We start from the raw sequence: 21154 nt of genomic DNA, 5'->3' as shown, positions 1-21154 counted from the left end.
GGGTTGTCAAGCCTTGGAACAGGCTGCTCGGGGAAATGGTGGAGTCACCGTCCCTGCAGGTATTTAAAAGACGTGTAGATGAGGCGCTTAGGGACATGGTTTAGTGGGCATGGTGGTGTTGGGTTAACGGTTGGACTTGATGATCTTAGAGGTCTTTTCCAACCTTAATGATTCTATGATTCCTTGCTCAGGGCTGTACCCAGAGCCCCCGGCATCCTCGGGGGGATGGCAGGCTTCGTGTCAGGTAGCTGGTGTTGTCCCTAGGGTTTTGATTTCTCTAGGAGTTATGCTGTGAAACTGGCAGGATGAAGCCCTAAACTCAGAAAAGGAACTAGCAAAAGTTGTGGAAGAGAGAAGGCTGCGCATGTGCGCATGTCTGAATTAGGGAGAAAAGCAGAACAGATCTCTACCCTGCTGGCTCTAGTCTCCCTCCATGTACGTACCTCTTCATCCAACTGCCGCTCAGGCTTCCTTCTCCGTTGCAAATAGCTGGTTTTGCCACTCAAAACTGAGTGAAAATGAGTTGACCCACATCTCCTACAGAAGAAACCCTATTCGTAACATATGGCATAAAATACTAATTGATTGAGGCCTTAGAGCTTAAAGTGCAGGAGGAGCAGCCCACCAGCATCGCTGTTTTAACACATCAGAGTTAAACAGGAATGAGAAACAAGCAAGCCTTATTCTTGCCCTTTGCATAGGCAGGGCTTCGTCCCTGTGAGCACGGTAGTTGCCAGGCAAGAAGGCCTGTTCTCAGACTCCTGTCCTGTTTCAAAGCTCCGTAAAGCCAGGGGAAAGACTCCCTCTTGACTACAGCGGGCTTTGTGTTAGCCCTTGTGTTAGGAATTGTACTCCAGGTCGAAGCACATTGGGATGTTGCCCTTGGGCACTGAGAGTGGAGGCGGGTTTGCTTTCTACCTCTGGTGACAGGAGAGTAAAGTGCAAATTTCACACGTGTCGCCAGGGCAGGACTGGAGCTGCCTCTCCACAGTCTCCAGCAAATACAGGGATTTTGCTGTAGGATCTTCCCATCCAGCGCTCAGTCACGTTGCACTAGGCAATACTCCTACAGAAGAGACTGTCTGTGCTTTGGGAAGTGATTACTACATACACAGGACAGAAAACAAGTTGGAGAAAAAGAGTATTGCCTTACTAAGAATAAGTACTTTGGTCTTGCTGATCAAAAAAAAAATCACTACATCTTCTCATGATTTTTTTCCTGTGTATCTTTCCACAGCTCTTATGACTGTCTTCTTGACGACCCTTTCGAACATGATTGGCCCAAGCTTCCTGAACTGCCAGGCATCAATTACTCCATGGACGAGCAGTGCCGCTTTGATTTTGGCGTTGGCTATAAAATGTGCACAGCGGTATGTCCAAGGCAGTCACTGCGAAGACAAACGTTCATTCAGCAAGTTGGTGTCTGGCTTTATTAAAGAGCTGCAATATACACATTTTGTCATAATTGAAGAGCAGTTAAGCAGATCTATAAAGAGGAGAGAGAGATTTGTGGGTGAAACCCAGTCATCCGGGTCATTTGGTTTAACGGTCAAGTGGATGGCAGCCCGGTCCCCATGACACAGACTTGTGGTAGTGATCCCAAGGAGGAGGGGAAAAAACCCTCATTTTCCTCCCACTTCTGGGTGTCTCCTTCTTTCCTCTTCTCACCAGCTCAGGACTAGGGGATGCAGGGAACAAGCACTGCCCTTTTCTTTCTGAAGATACTTTTGCCCTTTTCTTTCTGAAGAGACTGTACTTACTGGTAGCCATGTGCGTGAGATGAATTGGCTGGGTGGGTTGAATCCTTATCTGAAAAGTATTAATAATCTAATGTTGAGTTTCATGTCGTCAATGTTCTGCATTTCAGTTCCGAACCTTTGACCCGTGCAAGCAGTTGTGGTGTAGCCATCCAGATAACCCATATTTCTGTAAGACTAAGAAAGGACCTCCACTCGACGGGACAGAATGCGCCCCTGGAAAAGTGAGTATTGTGTTTTCGCTATGTTTGTATTGAAAAAAAAACCCCAACAGTTGCATTCATTTGGGTTGAAGGGCACAGAGGAAAAGAGGGAATTGCGCGGCATCCCCTGGGTGGAGCCAGAGGAAGGGCAAAGAGGGAGCTGTGCTTTCCCACTGTGATATTCTGGGAGCTGTACAAGGTTTGCCGTAGTACAAAGGAAATTTTGGGCATAAAAACCCCAGTCGAGGTGTAACCCATCCTCAGCCTCTTCTGTGGCCTTTTTGTTATGTTTTTTTGGATTCTTGTCTCATCTGCGAAGGGTCCATAAAGCGTCTTGCGGAATCCATGGTAGCAGATAATGCCGTTACTGTAGTACCGCTTCTTAGTGCTTGTGGTCCAGACATACTGTGGCTAAATGTTTGTGTAGGCTTAGGATTAGCTCTTTATTTTTCCCTTTTAATATCCCCATTAGTGGGTGTCCTGCTGGTAATTCATTTTTAATTATAAAATTATACTCGAATAAATGTTTGTTTAGCAAATTCCATGTATTTTGAGATACAGGAGAGCCACTTAGACCATCTGAGTATGCCCTAGACAGCAGCAAAACAACACCCTGCCCAGTGACTAGCCCTCTGTTCCAGCCTGTTTCCATAAGTGTGATATTTGGCCAATATCGGGGAAAAAAAGAAAAAAACCAACTAATCCTCAGCAGAAACTTTATCCTGCTAATACTCAGAACATGAAAATTCCTTCAAAAAGGTGGTAGCGACTAAGACTCAAATGAAACAAAGACTTACTTAAATTAATGGAAGGTGTTGAGCTTCACGTGTTTGCCGAAGGAAGGGTTCAAGCTGAGGTTCGGCGGTGGTGCTGCCCTGGAGCAGACCGCCTTCGGGGGGTGGGATCGTGGGCCCAGAGTACATAGACCCTCACCCCTTTGTCCCCAGGAAAGTCTCTGCTTGCAGACTGTTCCCTGAGATGTCCCTTCTCAGCCCGTGAGCTCACCTCTGCGTGCTTTTAATTTTACTGCGATTATGCGTTTGCTTTGGGTTTTGTTTCTGTTCTCATCTGTTTTCCTTGCCCGATTTCTCTCAGTGGTGCTATAAAGGTCACTGCATGTGGAAGAACGCTAACCAGCTGAAGCAGGATGGCAACTGGGGACCCTGGACAAAATTTGGCTCCTGCTCACGAACCTGTGGAACTGGAGTTCGCTTTCGAACACGCCAGTGCAACAATCCAATGTAGGTCTTCTGGCTAGGTGGTAGTTCCAGTCAACTGGGAGTCGTTATAGGTGTCAGTTAAAATGGCATTTACGTTTTGGATGGAGTCTGCCAAAATTCACATTCTGTTCAAGCCCCTTGAAATACGGCTCTCTGCAGGGAGCCAGGATCACTTTTGGAGATCCCAGGAGTTTCCAGAGGAAAGCCTGTGGAAAACCATCCCAAGGATTTAGCTGATGTGTAAGAGAGTGAAGAGTACATAGTGTGTGAGCTCAGCAAGCTGCAGGATAAACTTAGATAATCTCTAATTGTAAATCGACGGTTGGCAGCATATATGTGCACGTGTATTACTTCTGCATCTCAGCATATGCCTTGGGGGTGTGTTGGCCAGCGCTGGGGTTGTACTGCAAGTGTGTATCTCTGCAGCGTAACTGCTCTGTTTCCATTTCTGTCACTTCGTGCGCCTTTTTTGCGAAATCATCTCTTCAAGTAAAGTGTGGAAGTTCACCTAAGACAGAAGAAAAATCCCCAGAGCTAATGTCCAGAGGGTTTTAGAATCTCTTGAATGTTTTCTTTTCACAGGCCCATTAATGGAGGTGAAGATTGTGCTGGTGTCAATTTTGAGTTTCAACTTTGCAATACAGAGGAGTGTCCGAAGCACTTTGAGGACTTCAGAGCGCAGCAATGTCAGCAACGCAATTCCCACTTTGAGTATCAGAACAGCAAGCACCACTGGCTGCCGTATGAGCACCCTGACTGTAAGTTCTGTTACTTGCCTTTAGGACAAGTCAACCCTGGAATCTCCCAGAGCTTGTGGGGGTCTTGTTCATCAGCCGTGCAGAGACCAGAAATAATCGGTGTGTGGGCGAGCGTGGGTGAGACTAAAAAGCAGGAAAAAAGGATGGTCCCCGAAGGAAAGAACAGGTGCCATGCGAGACAGCCGTCATTGCCCCAACCCTAGGCCAAGCTGGCTTCCCTGACTTTTATCCTCCTCTCAGTGAGAACATGATGTAGCTTGAGGCTCTCAGCTCCTGCCGGAATGGTCGGTGGGTGCTCGCAGCATTTGATGCACTGTGCTGCCGAGCTCTGGTTCTCTACTGTTGGGGCAAAGTGTGGAAAGCTGCTGGTTGGGTCATGAAAAACTCTTCCTGCCCTTTCCCCTTACGGCTGTTCGTCCACCTGAGCGCAAAGGGTCGACGTTTGATCGCGGCTGCTGAAAGCATTAAGAGTGGTTTTCTAATGGCACTACTTGAGAAGTCCTTCTCAGTGTTTTCCCACTCTTTAGACCCATCTGCCTCGGCCTGATTCTCTCAGTCTTCGCTACTAACATTAATCTATCCCGGTCATTACCTCGAGCGACAGGGAGAGCTTCAAGCACAAAGACAGATTCCTTGTTCGCTGAAGGGTGTTGCAGAGTTGCTGGCGTTTCTTCCTCAGGTGTCTCCTGAGCTTACATCCGTGTAAGGGGTAGAGTTAGATTCAGCCATTAACCAGGAGATACGTGTTCGGCTGGTGTTTGCAAAAAAGGATAAATTTAGAGATCCAAATCCTCTGTGTTTTTCACCTGGCTTTAGCACCGTCTTCTCACAGACTCATTTTTCTGTTGCCACTTTTCCGCATCCCTGTGGTTTTGTAAACTCTGCCCTGTTCCCAATGGGATCGGAGTGAAAGCTGCTTTCAGAATGGTCGAGAACCCAGTCCTAGGAGCCTCTTCGGAAGGGAACTGATTTCTGTGAGAATATCTCAAAGTGACAGGCCCATAATTCACAGATAAGCAAATCAGTTGCTTTTTTCCCCCCACAGTTGTCTGATAAAGATCCTTTCTGTCTCTGTTGTATTATCTTCACTCCTTTAGTGGGATATTTTTCTGAAACACATCTGGATTGCTGTTAATTTATGCAGTTACTTCTCTTTCCTTGCTACACAGCTAATAAGAGATGTCACCTGTACTGCCAGTCTAAAGAAACCGGAGATGTTGCCTATATGAAGCAGCTGGCACACGATGGGACTCGCTGTTCCTATAAAGACCCCTACAGCATTTGTGTTCGTGGAGAATGCGTGGTGAGTGACAGCTTCCCAGGGTCATCGTCGAGTTTGAGCTGTGCTGGGTTACGCTGAGTTTCACGTCTGAAAAGAATTGTGTTTATTTTTCTGTCTTTCCCATCTTTCTTAGTCTTGAAGTACAGTGAATATAAAGCAAGAATCACTTCCTATTTCTCACATGAAAACCATTATCCAGCACCAGATTTGCAAGTAATTTGTGTTTAAATAAGATAGATCAGTGTTGGGTGGTAGTTTCCTCTAATTTTGCGACGGCTTCCCACCATAACGAAAACTGGCAACCAATGACAAAGCCTTCTCTTTTACTTTTTGCTCTTCCTTCTGCAGAAAGTGGGCTGTGACAAGGAAATTGGCTCCAATAAGGTTGAAGATAAGTGTGGCGTCTGTGGCGGGGATAACTCTCACTGCCGAACTGTGAAGGGAACCTTCACCCGCACTCCCAAAAAGCTTGGTAGGAATAGCATTTTCATGCACCTGGATACAGTTTCTGTTGTCTCTGGTGTTTCTGTCATGCTTACTGCTTTTGCAGAATGGTCAGAAATGCAACCTAGCTTCAGGTAGCAAAACACAAGTTGTCAGCTGATGTGCAAAAACAGTTTAGACCCTGATGAAGAAATGACGTCTTTAAAACAGCATGCTATTTCTGTCCTGTGAAGGACCTATTAGAAGAAAGCTTGATCAGTCAAGAGTGTCAAGAAATACTCACCATGCAGAGCACGTTTAGTTCTTCTGTGTAAATGTTGAAGCCCAGCCAGCCAATGTTTGTGATAAGTGGGGACACACTGAGTTCTGTTAAACAAAAACGAAATGTTCTGCTCACAGTGAAATGCAGAAGAAATCGCGATACTTTGCCTGACACTGTGTAGCGTGCCTCTATCTGTAGGAGGACTAAAGGAAGCATTTTTTTTCTCCCGTTAGAGATTAAGCTTTTCACAATTTTTTCCTCTGAAACCTAAACTCAAGAGTTTTAAGTGGAAGTCTGAATTTCTGTTCATATGAAATGAGCATATGGATCCTCATGTCAAGTTGGTTTTTTATGATGTTTTCTCACAAATTACAGCCCTTCCGTCAAATAAACAAATTAAAAATAAATTCAGCTGAATGCTGACCCAAATATAAAAATGTTTTTGCTGGAATCCTCATTTCTCACATCCTTTAAGTTGTGTGCCTGAGATCCAGTGGAACATATGATAGCGTTCTGCTCGCTCAGAACTAAGAATGATCTGGTTAAAATTTTCAGACTGCGGTCTGGGGTATTTTGCAGCACGTTTCGTATCAATAATAATTGAAGATTTCTTTGGACTTCTTCAGAAATTTCCATTTCGTCAGTTATTTGTTAAGCCAGGGCAGTATTATCTTGTACATTTTGCTGTGACTGTTTGTTATTTTAAGGCTTTCCTGTATTGCTTTTTTTTTTCCGTCTGGGAAAGCCCTCAGGGAAGCCTATCTCCTGTATGACTGAGAGCAGTTACCTTGGGAATATCTGTCTGATAGAACTAAGTGTTTTAATACAGAGCGGAGAGAGGCTAAGGGACGGATAATGTGAATATCTGCATTAACAGCTTAGAGACTGGTAATTGCTGCCACAACGCAAGGTTTACTGCGGCGTTGGTAATTAAATTTGGACAGTGAGCAGCCAAACTGAACTTGGACAAAGATAAGTTAATGTGCGACTGGAAATAAAGTACATAAACCATTCTGCTGAAAATACTTATCAATTATTACAAACCAATTGGAAAAGTTTACTGATTGTGATTATCAAATTGCAGTAGACTGCCTTTCTGAAAGGGATGGTTCCCTGGAGGCTGGTGGATTGGACATGGAATAGTGCAAGAATCATTCAAACTTGGGGAGTAATGGATTTAAGACCCTAACCTGAGCCTCATATATAAGCCTGTGTATTTCTGGAGCTGGCAGCTACTGCCCTTTTCTTAAAAAAAAAAAAAAAAAAAAGAAGTCATCAGCAGACATAAGTGCTCAGCCTTCTAAGAGCATTTCTGATTTTTTCACTAAGAAAATGATTGGAATTTTGGGTGCAGAGCAGATACTCATGTCACAACTTTGAATCCAGTCCAGTAAGAGCTTTCTCTAAGGAGTCTGGTTTCTGTTGGCCATACCAATGGTTGGCAGCTCCTAGCTCACAGTCCACGCACTGCCTAAGCCTGCGGTTTGGCTTACTGCCTGGGAGATTAACAGGGCAAATGAGAGGCCAGCAGAGGCCAAAACAGGCTACTGACCCCATCGCGTTCCGGCTCGGCATTTCTGCCGGTGGGCCGCTGAGAGCCGCCGCGTTGTCTGCCGGGGTGACGGCGTGCGATTGAGTGTCCGCACAGTGTTTTCGGTGTCTGGAAAGCAGGACAATGCAAAGTGACAGACGGTGCTAGGAGATAGGTCGGGGAAGTCCGCTGTTGATCAGCCGCTTATTTGCAAATGTTTATGGAAGTGGTAGACGTGTTTATGAAATGTTTACTGTTTTACCGTAACTTTGGCAATCTAGGCATTAAAAAGACTAATTGACCTCTTCCAACAGGAAAACATTTAAGCAAGAGGTGCCAAAAAGAATTCAAGTTTCTGGAAAATGAAATCTGCAAGTATCCAACTTAAAATCACCTACCTGAATTTTCACTGGTCTGACTTTCATTGACTATTAACATTTGCTAGATGTGTCTAATTCTGCTTTAAATGCATTTGAACACATAACGTAATTTATACTTTACACTTGTAAAGACCACCTGGCTTTACATAGTCAATGAAATAACAAGACTTGGCTCCCATAGCACTAATTACAGACGTTCTATTTAAGGGAAGACAAGAGGAGCGTTTACATTGCCCAAAGGAGCTCGCAATATTTCCCTTTCTGAAACAAAGGAGTCTAAAAATACGCTGGGTAAGTTTCGAGTGCTTGCAGAGAGAGAGGCATCCGTGGCAACTCGAGAGATCTTCCTGCAGTTCTCATCTCCATTCAGACGTTGACAGATAACGCCAAGTCAGGCAAAAGCTTTATGTTTCATATGCTCGAAGGACGATCAATGAAAAGGTTGACAAATGCTGTTTGCGCAGTCACTCATCAGCCAAGACCGTGATTTTACGTATTCCTAGCTCTTCTTTTTCTTCACTTAGATTTTCCGAGGAGCTGTAGTACGCCAGGTGCATGACAAGGTACCAATGCATTCGTTGGTCCCAGAATCCCCAGGATGGAACAGAATTACTTAAATGCTACATCTTGTGTTTGCAGTGCACAAATAACAAAACTCTTGTCACATCTACGCTGCTTCTATAGCAGGGCTGGATTGCTCGGGAAGGTTGCATAGCAGAGTACAAAACAGAGAAACCTACTCAGCTCTTAAAAAGGGATCTACAGAGACTTATCGTAATTAATCCGCAGTTGTTGAAGAGAAAAGAATAGAAATATGAAAATACCATGCACTCCGAGCGCTTATGATGCTCTTGATCAAAACTTGATTTAGCAGTACCTGTTGACAGGTCCCTAGAAGGGATTTTAGTCTTCCTAATGACAATACTTACTTAACGTTACACTAACTGCCTGTGGTTTGGGCTGATAAATAATTGAAATTTAAAATAAGAACAATTTGCTTTGGGAACAGCTTTTTACTTTTAGCTGCAGAGAGTTGAACTCAGCCCTTTCACTTAAGCAGCAGCAATTCAAGTCGTGCATTTTGCATTCATGGTGTTGTTAGCTTGGGTCAACTTCCATACAGACAAGCCTTTTCTGATGTGTAGCAACAATACACTCTGTACTATGCCCACCTTTCTCCAGGCTTTGATGTCTCAGAAGTAAGAAGACACGCTTGAGACATGAACCTGTAACATGACAGCAAGTAAACTCAAATCTAACAGCCTGGCTGATGAGTGATTTGAGAAAAATAATCAGGAAGACTTGTGGTTTTCCCCCTCGGATCCTGAGGAACATAGGAAACATATTTTGCCTGAATTGTTAATTGGTACGACCTATAGCGGTGACAAATAGATTTGTAACTGATTCATTTTCTCTCTCAAAGAGGGAGAACACAAGGAGATCCTGTCAAATACGTTACAAAACTATTTGCTCCGTTTCTTTCTGACACTGCTTCTCAGTTGATGATGGATGCGCTCTCCTGCAAGTAGGAGCTGGATCGTGTAGTGCGCTCCTAACCATGGCTATTACTTTTTCTTTCCATCTCTGCTTCCTCCATTGACTACTACACATGCCAAAGGGTACCTTAAGATGTTTGATATCCCTCCTGGTGCTCGACATGTGTTTATCCAAGAAGACGAGGCTTCTCCTCACTTTCTTGGTAAGTGTTTCTCTCCTCAGGTTTGGCGTTGAGGCATGATGAGAAGCACGGGGCAGTCACGCAGAGAACCTGAGAAATGAGCTAACCAAATTCAAGTGTTGAGGGTAAATACGTGCATTCAAAATTGCATGCTAAGGACTGAGTCCTACAGCATAAGCTCAGCAAACAAGTGTTTACTTCTCATTTGAATTCTTCAAAATATTAAGCTGATCCTAATTTGCATGTTTACTAACAAAAGATTGTCATCACTCACATTTAAACGGGCACTGCCAGGGTGAAAACTATGTATCCTATTATGTGAATCAAATTCAGTACCTTTAATTATTCTTATTTGCTGCAGATTGTAAGCAACAGCTTTTTTAATGAAAGAAGATTGGGGAACTTGGGATATATTTACAGTCCATTTCATTTCAGATTTTTCTCACGTAGGACAGTTCATACTGCTGTCAGTCAGTTTGTATCTTACTGCTTACCATTTTCTAACGCTTAAGGGATTTTTAGCTCACGGGAGCGGGGTGAGGTCTTCCATGGATTTTAACGGCCTTTTAATCAGCTCCTCACGTGCTAGGGCAATGTCTGAGTTGTAAACCCTTCAAGCAGAGTTACATTAGTTTCTAAAAAGAATTAGGAATAGAAAATAAAAGAAAGATAGAAGAAATTGTTTCAACTGTGATAATGTCAAAGGGGGAAACTTGCCTTTTGAGGTCCAAGAGCTTCGTTCTGGACCAAGCACAGCCTGGTAGTTACTTCCAGAGAAGCATAGCTTTGCTTCGGCAGCCGGCAGCTTCCCGAAGCTACTCACTGGGTACTGCAGAGCTCCTGCGCTTGGATTACTGTAATCGCAGGAGCTTGTAAGATTTCTGCATGGCTTTTTATCATGTTTTATGGTGCGTTGGAAAAAGTTGTACAAAAGAAAAAACGAGAGTCCATCTTTCAGATTTCTAATGTATTGGCTTCCAATTGGAACGTAATAATAATAATAATAATAATCCCCACACTGCGTGACTTTCAAGGTGCGGTGCAGGAACCCAAAACCAGGTCGTTTCCCAGGGGTTCAAAGGCCTCAGCTCTTTGGTTCCTGATTTTAGCAGCTGGTACATACATACGTACGCAAAAGCAACTAAAGTGCGATGAAAAAGTTGTCATTTTCATAATCTGAGGAATATAAGGAATGCACTTAAAGTCTGCTGGGCTATCTGTTATACTAACAGGCATTCCCAGTAATACTGCTTTTGGTCTTACGCAAATGCAGAAGACGGGTGATTCTGAAGATTTGACCCGAGTTCCTTGCTACTACCCGTGCTCCTTGGGAGCTAAGCTAGCATGGGAAGTGTGCGCATTACATAGGAAGAGGTGCTTCAGTCTATCTCTAGTTCTATATCTAATTCACGTGGATTAGGAGGTACAAAACTGAAGCAAATACGCGAACGCATCTATCATCAAACTGGAATTTGGAGGCTGCGTGAGATGGCCTTGAAGGGCCAGTGCATCTATAGCACTTGCTAGCGTGTTGGGTTTTTTTGCGGAAGGCCTTCTGTGATATCTCCCGTCAAGTTTCACATAAGCCACCACGATAGCTGACCGTATGGGAGGCACAACTGGCACTGTTTTCAATCCTTCTAGCAATTAAGAACCAGGCTACAGGACACTATATTCTGAATGGGAAAGGGGAGGAGGCCAGATCCCGATCTTTCATCGACCTGGGCGTGGAGTGGGAGTACAACATAGAAGACGACATAGAAACTCTCCACACTGACGGGCCCTTGCACGATGCGGTGGTTGTGCTGGTAGGTTACACGTCAAGCAGTGGGAACGTGGTGGGTTTGTCTTTTATAAACAGTGCACGGCCAGCGCGGAGCTTGTGCGCAGATTAAACACTGCTGTGTGACGCCTCGCTGAAAGACACGTGCCGATGAGACGGCTGATAGCTTGAAGCCCTTTTCTCATTAGCTGTTACCCTCTCTTGTAAACTGCTGCCTGTTTGTGCAGCGGTAATATGTCGATCAGAAGCCCAGTATTGCCTTGTCGGACACCAGTGGGACATTTTCAGTGGGCCAAGAAAGGGCATTGCGTGTCAAACCATGTCTGAGACCAGCCCTACTCTTTAGCCGAGTGAATGATGTGGCCCCACCATCCTTTCATCCTAGGTGATGGTGTCCTACTTGGCCAGCTTAGAATGCTAGCCTAGAAATGTATTTTAAGTGGCTCTCTGTTGATCTTACTATTGTTAGTTCTAACTGTGAAGACAAAAACCAGGTTTTTTTCCCAATGAGTTAATTAGCAGTTTCCATGTTTCCCCGAAGAGCCAGGCCTTGGTTTCTTTATTTTGAAAGGAAAAAATGATGGCTCTGATTTTGTACCACTGTTTACATTTGATTATTAATAGATTATTCCTCGGGAGAATGACACAAGATCTAGCCTGACTTACAAATACATCATTCACGAGGATTCGGTACCAACTATCAACAGCAACAACGTCCTACAGGAAGAAATAGATACTTTCGAGTGGGCGTTAAAGAGTTGGTCGCAGTGCTCCAAACCCTGCGGTGGAGGTAAACGGATGATGTAGCACCTTCTGGTAGTGAATGACAAATTACTAAAAGTGGAGAGGTGAAAGGTGGGGGAAGTGAATGCTTTAGAAATCTGGGCCTGCCCTTTTTTAAAAACAGTTTGTTATTTTGGGTGCCCAAGCTTAAAATATCCTAAGTGCCTGATTATTCAAAAGTGTCGCACTCCCAGCCGAGAAAGAAAAAGTCCTTTTTAGGTGTTTAAACTCAGTACCCAAAGCCACTTGGAAGTACAGACTCAGACATTTATGCTACTGCGCGTTCACTTCGCTGACGGTACGTACATTACTCTTACACAAAGATCGGGGAATGCAAACGTCAAAATACCTTTAACTCTTACACACAGCAGTGGAGCAGGCGATGTGTTCTGGTAGCAAGAACACTGAAAGGAGACTTGGGTTCATTCCCAGGTTAGCCGGTGACCTGCTGCTTGGTGTTAAGGAGGTAATTTCCCCCCTCTCTATGCCATGATTTGTGTGTAATGCGGAGGTTAGACTAAGGGTCATAACTGTCCCTTCTGGCCTTAAAAACCTATCACAGTGTCCTGTGATAAATAGCATCCACGGGGCGCTGTGCAGCAAACTTGTGCCTGACAACTGAACCAAATTGTTTACATTTTATGTTTAAATACTTCGTAAATATCTGTCATGTAATAGGCCATAAAACTTAGATTTAAACCAAAAATTCTGACACGGACCTGTTTTTCCTGATTTTTCTGAAATATTTTCCAGGGTTCCAGTACACCAAATACGGGTGCCGCAGGAAAAGCGATAACAAAATGGTTCATCGCAGCTTCTGTGAAGCCAGCAAAAAGCCAAAGCCCATTCGTAGAATGTGCAATCTTCAGGAATGCACCCAGCCGCTGTAAGTATGTCTCGCATAAAGACATAAATGATTGCTCCTGTGGTAGGTGTGGAAGTTAACCCCAGCCAAATTTGGAGGGATGCTGACAGCTTCCCAGGCTGGAGTGCTTGTGTTACGGACGGTTTTTTCTGCCTGTGTAAGAACGGTTACTGATCTTATTGAGTGGTTTCGTCACAGAAATACTGTATACTGAGGGCTGCCTGACCTGGCAGCAGTGTGGATAATACGTAAAAGTTGTGATAGTATCTTATTCCTTTTTACTTCCCAGCTGGGCAGCAGATGAGTGGGAATACTGCACAAAAACCTGCGGGAATTCAGGCTACCAGATCCGTACCGTGCGTTGCATTCAGCCCCTTCACGACGGTGCAAACCGCTCCGTCCATTTCAAGTACTGCGGTGGAGATCGCCCCGAGAGCCGCCGGCCGTGCAACCGAGTGCCGTGCCCCGCGCAGTGGAAAGCTGGGCCCTGGTCTGAGGTAGGCAAGCAGCGGTCCTGAGTGACTAACGTACCTTTGCTAACATCTCAGTTTTCCAAAACCTGAAAATCCGAGCAGATAATGCCTTCCGGCTTCACGGGCTTCTCCAGCTCTCCAGACTTCTCCAGCAACCAGCAAGGAAAATGTTCACAATATCAGATACACGATCCTGCAAAACAGATGTTGAGATTTTGCTTGTTTTTCTCCAAGTTTCCAACTGCTCACTTCCCCGCGTCCGAGGATAGCATAACATTTTTTACCAACTTGGGCTGGTTTGGAACCACAGAGCAAGTGTTGGTGTTGCTATAATGACTTAGGAACAAACAGCTGAACCCTGCAGCTAACTCACTGAACGCTGAGTTTTCTCTGCCCTTTGTAGTCTCTTTATGTTACGTTGTGAAGATCAGGTATCGGCTACAGGAGGAATAAGTGGCAAAATTCATAATATGCTCTAATAATAAATGTAACATTACAGAAGGCAAGAACCAAGGAAAATACCATCCTTCTCCTCTGCGTATTTCTCCATGGCGTCAGCCTTCACTGAAGTCTACTTTCAAAACAAATCGCTGGAATGTATAGCCTGACCTGAAAGCCAACCTTGGGCTATTTTAGGCACATTAATTTTAGCACGTTGCTGTGAAAGCTGAATGTCCTGAGTTGTCTTGTGTCCGTTTCACAGTGTTCTGTGACCTGCGGGAAGGGAACCGAGACCCGGCAGATCACGTGCCGTGCCGGTGACCAGTGCGATGGAGAAAAGCCAGAATCAGTGAGGGTTTGTAAACTCGCTCCCTGTAATGGTAAGAGAACATCTTGAAACGACTGCAGTAGATGAGGGTAACGATTCCTGCCTCAGTGCAGCCTGTCTAGATCGCACAGTGCTGGGCAGAGATGTCAGACACAGATTTCATCCTTGCGTGAACCCCACTGAAAAATAAAAGACCTATATTTAGGTCTAAATAAAAGCCAAACTTTCTGTGAACTTTCTGCGCCAATGCGTACAGGTTTCAAAGACCAGGCAGAGCCTGTGCTTATGAACAGGTAGTGTGCGCAGCAAACTTGTACCGTACTCTATGTTAAAGGTATGGCACTGTCAGGTGATAGCCACACGACACCGTTCATCTCTTGCACGCTAGAAAATGCACCCTCCCTTGGAGATGCTCTTGCTTTTTGCCAGCTAAAGGCGCCCTGTTGTTTTGTCCAGCGCATTATTGGTATCGTAGCTCCAGGTGATGGGTGCTTCTCGCACACCAGGGTCTCTCTTGTAAACATGCTGAAATAGGGGGTTAAACATGTTAACCTAAGTTGCATTTGCAAAAATTTGTGCTAGAGGTGAAGGTCAATCCAAAGTAAACCCTGCTCGACCTCTAAGTCCAAGGAGAAGTTTTACAAGCCTGCCAATTGAGGAAATGAGGGGGAAAAAAAAAAAAGGAACCACAGAGCATTAATAAGGTTCTTGGGAATGTCATTACATTGTTCTCATAGAATTTTTTGAACAGATTTTTAAGCTTTTTATGGCAACAAAGCCTTTCTTCCTTTGGGTCCGTGACTCTCTAAGATTTGGGGTTTTTTTGTTTTTTCAATCCCCCACGGTAGTCCTAACACTCTGATCACTAGCTGCTAGAAAAAATAGAATAAGAGTTCTTAGAAGGCGCAGGGTGTTTTCCCACAGAGTGAGTCTAACTGCTTCCCCCAAGTCTGGTAAAGGTGTCTGCTTTTGCTCTTACTTGTCTTCTGCCAGTGAAAGATCTCGGAGCAGAAAACAATTCTGGGAGCAATGAGGAGTTATAAAACGTTGTATCCGCTAGGTGGGAGCAAATCACTGTCTGTGACTCTATAAACAAGTACACGATTTAAAATCCTGTTTTCCACTGATGATAAAAATGTTCCCAAAACTGAAAGAAATTTAAGGGCTACGTCTTCGCAAAACTGTTCACATAGTTTTGATCTCATGCTTTAAGCATCACCTTAAAGAATCCGTACTTTAAGCATCAGTTGGGATTTTCTTGAATAGCCAGTGTTAAATTCCTACCTTTCAAAATTAAGCAGCACGCAATCTTTTTTCTCCCTGTGAGAGTACTACGTCTCTCTCGCCATAAGTAATACTCAGAGCCAGGTGCCACTGACCTATAAGACCTAGGAGCCACTTACATGGGATATAAGCAATAGATGGCTGTGTATAGGCTCTTTACAAATTGCAGTTGAATCACATGGGTTAATACTGGCTGTATTTTTATTACGATGTTTAATACGCATTTTTATTTTGATGTTTAATATGCACCCCATCTCGCATGCCCCCGTGAATGAGGGATTTCTGGGGTCACATGTAGGGTTCTGAAACCCTAGGTGCCTTTCCTAAAGCATCGCAACAGCTGTTAAAAAACCGTGACCTAATGGCCACTGACACATCTGGCCTTGATGCAGCAAACCTATACCAGGAGCTGAGCTTTATGAAAACGCTGTGAGCCCCGAGGGCCTGGGCAGCTGCATCCAGCCAAGCCCCTCGTACCTTTGACAAAACCACGGGGTCCCCGGGGGCTCTGCTCCTCGGCCACGCTACACCCGCCTCCCCTCCTCCAGCTCAGACCTCTCTGCGCTGCTCAGGGGCTTGGGCCATAACTTATACCAAGCAGTAGGTAGCTGGCAGTATTCTTTCAGACCAAATACTCTCTCTTCTTCACCACGCTTTCCTGATGTGGTTTCTACCCCGTTCTGTGTTTTGGGGGAGTACAGCTAAAATATCGATAGTATTCTGTAATATTTGTGTGGATAAACACTTCATGCATGGTCACGCGTGGCATTCCTTTACTTCTAAATCTGTATAGCCTTGATTACTATTTTGATTTTCAGGGCTTTAGACTTAGCAAAACATCAATCTATAGGCCACGAAAATGATCAGGGGGGTGGAACGCCTCTCCTATGAGGAAAGGCTGAGGGAGTTGGGGTTGTTCAGCCTGGAGAAGAGGAGGCTCCGGGGAGACCTTACTGCAGCCTTTCAGTACTTAAAGGGGGCTTATAAGAAAGATGGGGACAGACTTTTTAGCAGGGCCTGTTGCGACAGGACAAGGGGAATGATTTTAAACTACAAGAGGGTAGATTCAGACTAGATCTAAGGAAGAAATTTTTTACGATGAGGGTGGTGAGGCACTGGCACGGGTTGCCCAGAGAGGTGGTAGATGCCCCATCCCTGGGAACATTCAAGGTCGGGTTGGACGGGGCTCTGAGCAACCTGATGGAGTTAAAGATGTCCCTGCCCACGGCAGGGGGGTTGGACGAGATGACCTTTAAAGGTCCCTTCCAACCCAAACTGTTCTGTGATTCTGTGTCAGGTGGTTTTGACAAATGATTTACCACCTGCATGCAAGATTGCTGAGAGTTTAATCTTAATGGAGTTGTCATGAACATTTGCCGCAGTTAGTGTGATTTCTTTTGTGCCATGGGACATATTAGCATTTCTCTTCTATTTCATGAAAAAACATATGTCTGCATACGGGAGAAGAGCCACCAGCTCTTCCACCATACGCCTCGATGGAGCTCAGTCTCGTAGTGCGGAAAAATGAGGACACCTCCCATAGGCGTTTCACTTCAACTTTATATGTCTCTGGGCTTAGAAGGAAACAGGAGGCAGGATTTTATCCTGCAGGTCCGTAGCAATAATCTGAGCGGCAGTCATGTTTCTGTGGCTGTGCCAGATTAGAAGGTGCTTAGACAAACAGATGAGCTCCACGTAAGAATCTGTATAGAACAGATCCTTGAAAAGTCTTTATATGAACTACTCCTGCTTTGCAACACCAGATACAGAATGAAGAAGAAAGCACGTGGCGTTTTAAATTTTAGTCCCTAAATACCAACTTTCAGTGAGATTTCTCAACAGGATGCTGTCAGCAAGCAATGTACTTAGAGTTAGAGTGATGCCTTCTGTAAGAGCTGTGTCAATTCTAAAATCTAATGTGAACATTTTTTAGTTGATGTAAATTATATTCTACTAGTTTCATCCTCTAAAGATTCCCGAGAGCGCCGATACGCTTTCTTGTGTCTTCTGCTCTTAGTTACCATGAAGCAAGTATCAAATTGTGAGAAGGAGGATTTTTACCGTGAACATCAGCGGAAGGGTACAAGCACTTACATACTGAATAGGAAATGGTTGACTAGGTTGTGCAGAATTAACCTAAAAAATAAAAAAAAGGGATTATGTGAGTATACAGCTCCAAGACTGTACTTACGGAACCTACTGAAAGTAGATAAGTACAAAACCAAATCTTTGCACTATCACTTGAGTCACGAAATCTAAACCATCACAAACCGATACCACAACAGTTAACCGTGAGAGACAAGGACCAAATAAGATGCATTGTCACTATGGAAAGGCAAAAATAATTGTTTGGTACTTTGTCACTTTAGGTGATGCTATTTGCTTTGACTCACATACTGACATAAAGCACAGTGTGTTAACAAGATGACTGCCATAATTTTCCCCATCAGGTGCTTTCATTTACACGGAAGCATAAAGATTGTTCTATATATGATGCAAAGATTTGTGTTTCAATATTAGCTTTTCTAGTTTAGATGAATTATGAAAATAGTCTTATAGTGCCTTCATGGAGTACGTATATTCCCATGCAAAGCTGCAGATTTAATGCTGGGTTTGTCAAGAACCAACAAACATCTGTCCAAGGAAGCACGTTGGGATTAGGAGCAAGGAAAATTTTTGTATGACATGCCACAGTCATATAATTTGCTATTTATAAACAGCGTCCCACAACCCCACTGACGTACGTGTGTGTAATTTTACTGAGTTCAGTGGAATTAAGCTGATTTACACTGATCGAGAGGTTGGGCTACAGTTAATATTTTAAAATAGGAGAACTTGGTTGCCTAACATACTGTTGACATGTGGTGAGGCAGCATCTGTACACAGGTGAAAAAATACCACAGTACAGAAAGCTAATTTAATTTCAGAGCTTAATAAGTGGTGCTACATGCCATCTGTTGCTCACTAAAATGTTGACTGCATAATTGCTGACTATGAACGGAGGACTAGACGTGGAGCAGATCTTCTCAATACCTGGGGTTAACTTTTGGCTTTTCACATTATAATTTTGCATACTTCTATTTTAAGTAAAGTCCATCAACACCATTTCAAGCCAGCCCCGATATCTTAGGAAAATTCTGCTAATGGAAACTTTTTGCTGGCCTCTCCCCAAAGCGTTTGAATAGTTACACCGAGCTACTCATTTGTCCCCATTGCTGTTCTTCTGTCCTGTGAAGCGTTAGATGTTTGTAGGTTCCTGGTCTGATCGGGAGTGCTGTCAGGGCCCTAGCACCCCTTTTAGGAGACGGCGGGGAGACACAGATGCCCCGCGTTTCTCAAGAGTCCCAGTCGCGGGGCTGAGTCCTCCGTGGGAGAGAGACAGGTTGGGCTGGAACACGACACTGAAACGCAGGGTCTGTTTGGAGGGTCCCTGTAGATGTCTGTGGGAAGGTAATGACCCCTCTCCGCCTACAGACGCCTTGACTTTAAAATAGCAAGATGCTCTTCTCAATAGCGTTGACCCTGCTGCAGGGCTGGGCGAGGTGACCTTCCGAGGTGCCTTCCTGCGTGCCTCTGTTGGGTGTTCATGCTGCCAAGGCACGCGATGCTCCAGCTACCCAGAGCAGTAACAGTCTAGATGAGCGGTAGGGTGAGTTAGACGCCGGGAGGAGAATAATCAGGAAGCAGTCAATCTCCTCATTTTAAAATCTGCGAATAGTGCAGCTCATTTCAAATGCCCAGAGCCAACCTCCCATCTTCTTCTGTGCCTTGACGCAGCTCTGCTCAGGTACTAACTGAGAAGTTGACTTTTTCTGTGAAATGAAAGTGAAGTTTTAATTTAAACTCACATTGCCACCCAGAATGCCACGCTTCCCAAGGAGCTTGGAGCTCGACATAGTCAGTGCAACAGGCTGCAAGATTAAGAACGGAAAATCTCAACCGTGCCACCCACTCACGAGCGTTACAAACCCCCAGTGTTTGTCCCAGTCCTGGTAACAGTGAAACTTAGGACTTCACCTTTGGGCTCATGTGGCAGTTCGAAGGAGCCCGAGCACTGATGCGCTGATGTGCTCTTAGCTCAACATCAAAGCCTTATTTTCCTTCTGACTTCTTGCGTTGCTGCTTTCCGCTCTACCAGTTTTGTCCAACGCAACCGCTGCATCTCTATTTGTGGAACATCCAGCAAATGCTCAAAGAAACACTGACGTTTTGGGGATCTCTAATAGATCTTTGACCTCTTCAAGATCTTTTCCCTGACTGAAAGGGATGCCCCACGCTTAACTTCAAGGCATCTTATGTCTGACCTGTCTGTTAAAAGCTTTCCATCGGTTCTCCAGTTACGGTTCGGTCAGTGAAAAACTCAGACTTTATCCAAACAAAACTTTATCCGGCTATGACATTTTATTTTAAGACATCATATATCTTTGAGAGATACTGCTTGGGATTTAATTTCTTTAAGGGGAGATCTCATTGTTTTTAATGCTGTTGATAGATGACGTCCTCAGGCTAGAAGTGAAGGCGATTTGGGGTGGGTAGAACTACCTCTGGCCTGGTATGCGGGAGCTCTAGTAGGTTAGCTCTGGAAATTGTTGTCTGTGGCCCTCCGCAAATATAATATTTCTTTCCGCAACTCTTCGCTTCTGGTGTGCACAGAAGCTGATGTTTTAAAAGTGACCGCCAATGTGTTTGGTTCCCAGCCGGGGTTATTTTTTAGGGTGGCGTGAGTTCTGTCAGGGGGTGAAGCATCTCGGGTTGCCTATTCAGAGTAGCCCATCGTTTATGAAACAGAGGCAGAACTTTGTCAGCGCCCATCTAAATGCTGTCCGGGCATTTCAGTGCTCTTCACTGGGATTACAATCATCATTACATTTGTTTTGCAGATGAGCCGTGTACGGGAGACAAATCTATCTTCTGTCAAATGGAAGTGCTTGCACGTTACTGTTCCATCCCTGGCTACAACAAGCTGTGCTGCGAGTCCTGCAGCAAGCGCAGCAGCACCCTCCCACCCCCCTTCCTTACCCAAGCTGCTGAAACTGAAGAGGAGGTGATGTTTGATCAGAGCGATCTGCCTCGAGCTTTGATGATGCCGACGCCTGCGGTGCCCCGCTACGCGCAGTTCCTGCCTGGGAGAAGTTCTCTGGGCAGGCCTGCTTTCGCAGAAGAGGACGCAGATACGCACGTCTCCCCGTCCAACGCCAAGCCCAAAGGTGCTGAATTTCCGCAGCGGAGAGCTCCTCAGGCAAGGAAGACTTCTAGGCTGTTTGCTTTGCTGCACCAGTCGCCTGCCAACAGCAGCAGTCTCAGTCCTCGTAGGCCCCTGCCAGTAACACCACAGCGGGCGCTCCTTCTCCATCGAGAACCTCAAGGAAGAGCGAGAAGGACGTTGAGCAGAGATGGCCTTCGAGGTCCTCCGCTGTGGAAAGATGAACGTGAATGCCTTGTGGAGGATAGCCGTTGAAAGAGGCTTCATTTGGCGCTCTGGGTCTAATTTCCTTCCTTCTGGACACTATGGTGCATGCTGCTTTCCACAAGCAGGACACTGCAGGTCATCAACTCATTTTCCTTGTAAATACAAAGAACAAGAAGTGCTGGTTCACTTTCTAGTTGCTCCCGTCCTCCTCCCATACTGCGTTCCCTGGCTAGCTTGAACGCATTGGAGGAAAGCACCAAAGAATACTCCTA

At 44.9% G+C, this 21154-nt stretch overlaps 1 protein-coding gene across 1 annotated transcript; it reads left to right on the top strand.

Annotated features, from left to right (window-relative positions):
• Positions 1–1237: 1237 nt before the first annotated feature.
• Positions 1238–20899, top strand: LOC104072444 (A disintegrin and metalloproteinase with thrombospondin motifs 3-like; the record flags this gene model as incomplete). The annotated part of the gene is given in 14 exon segments (XM_009573750.1): positions 1238–1370; positions 1868–1981; positions 3056–3201; positions 3763–3938; positions 5108–5241; positions 5569–5692; positions 9456–9536; positions 11160–11323; positions 11923–12088; positions 12835–12967; positions 13236–13443; positions 14123–14240; positions 20353–20781; positions 20784–20899. Coding segments are annotated over 14 exon segments (2242 nt in total), but the record flags the coding sequence as incomplete, so codon positions are not given.
• Positions 20900–21154: the final 255 nt, after the last annotated feature.

This window comes from Fulmarus glacialis, unplaced genomic scaffold (genome assembly GCF_000690835.1).
Source record: "Fulmarus glacialis isolate BGI_N327 unplaced genomic scaffold, ASM69083v1 scaffold3493, whole genome shotgun sequence".
Lineage (NCBI taxonomy): Eukaryota > Metazoa > Chordata > Aves > Procellariiformes > Procellariidae > Fulmarus > Fulmarus glacialis.
Note: the sequence above shows the minus strand (reverse complement) of the source record. Positions and strands in the feature narration are given on the sequence as shown.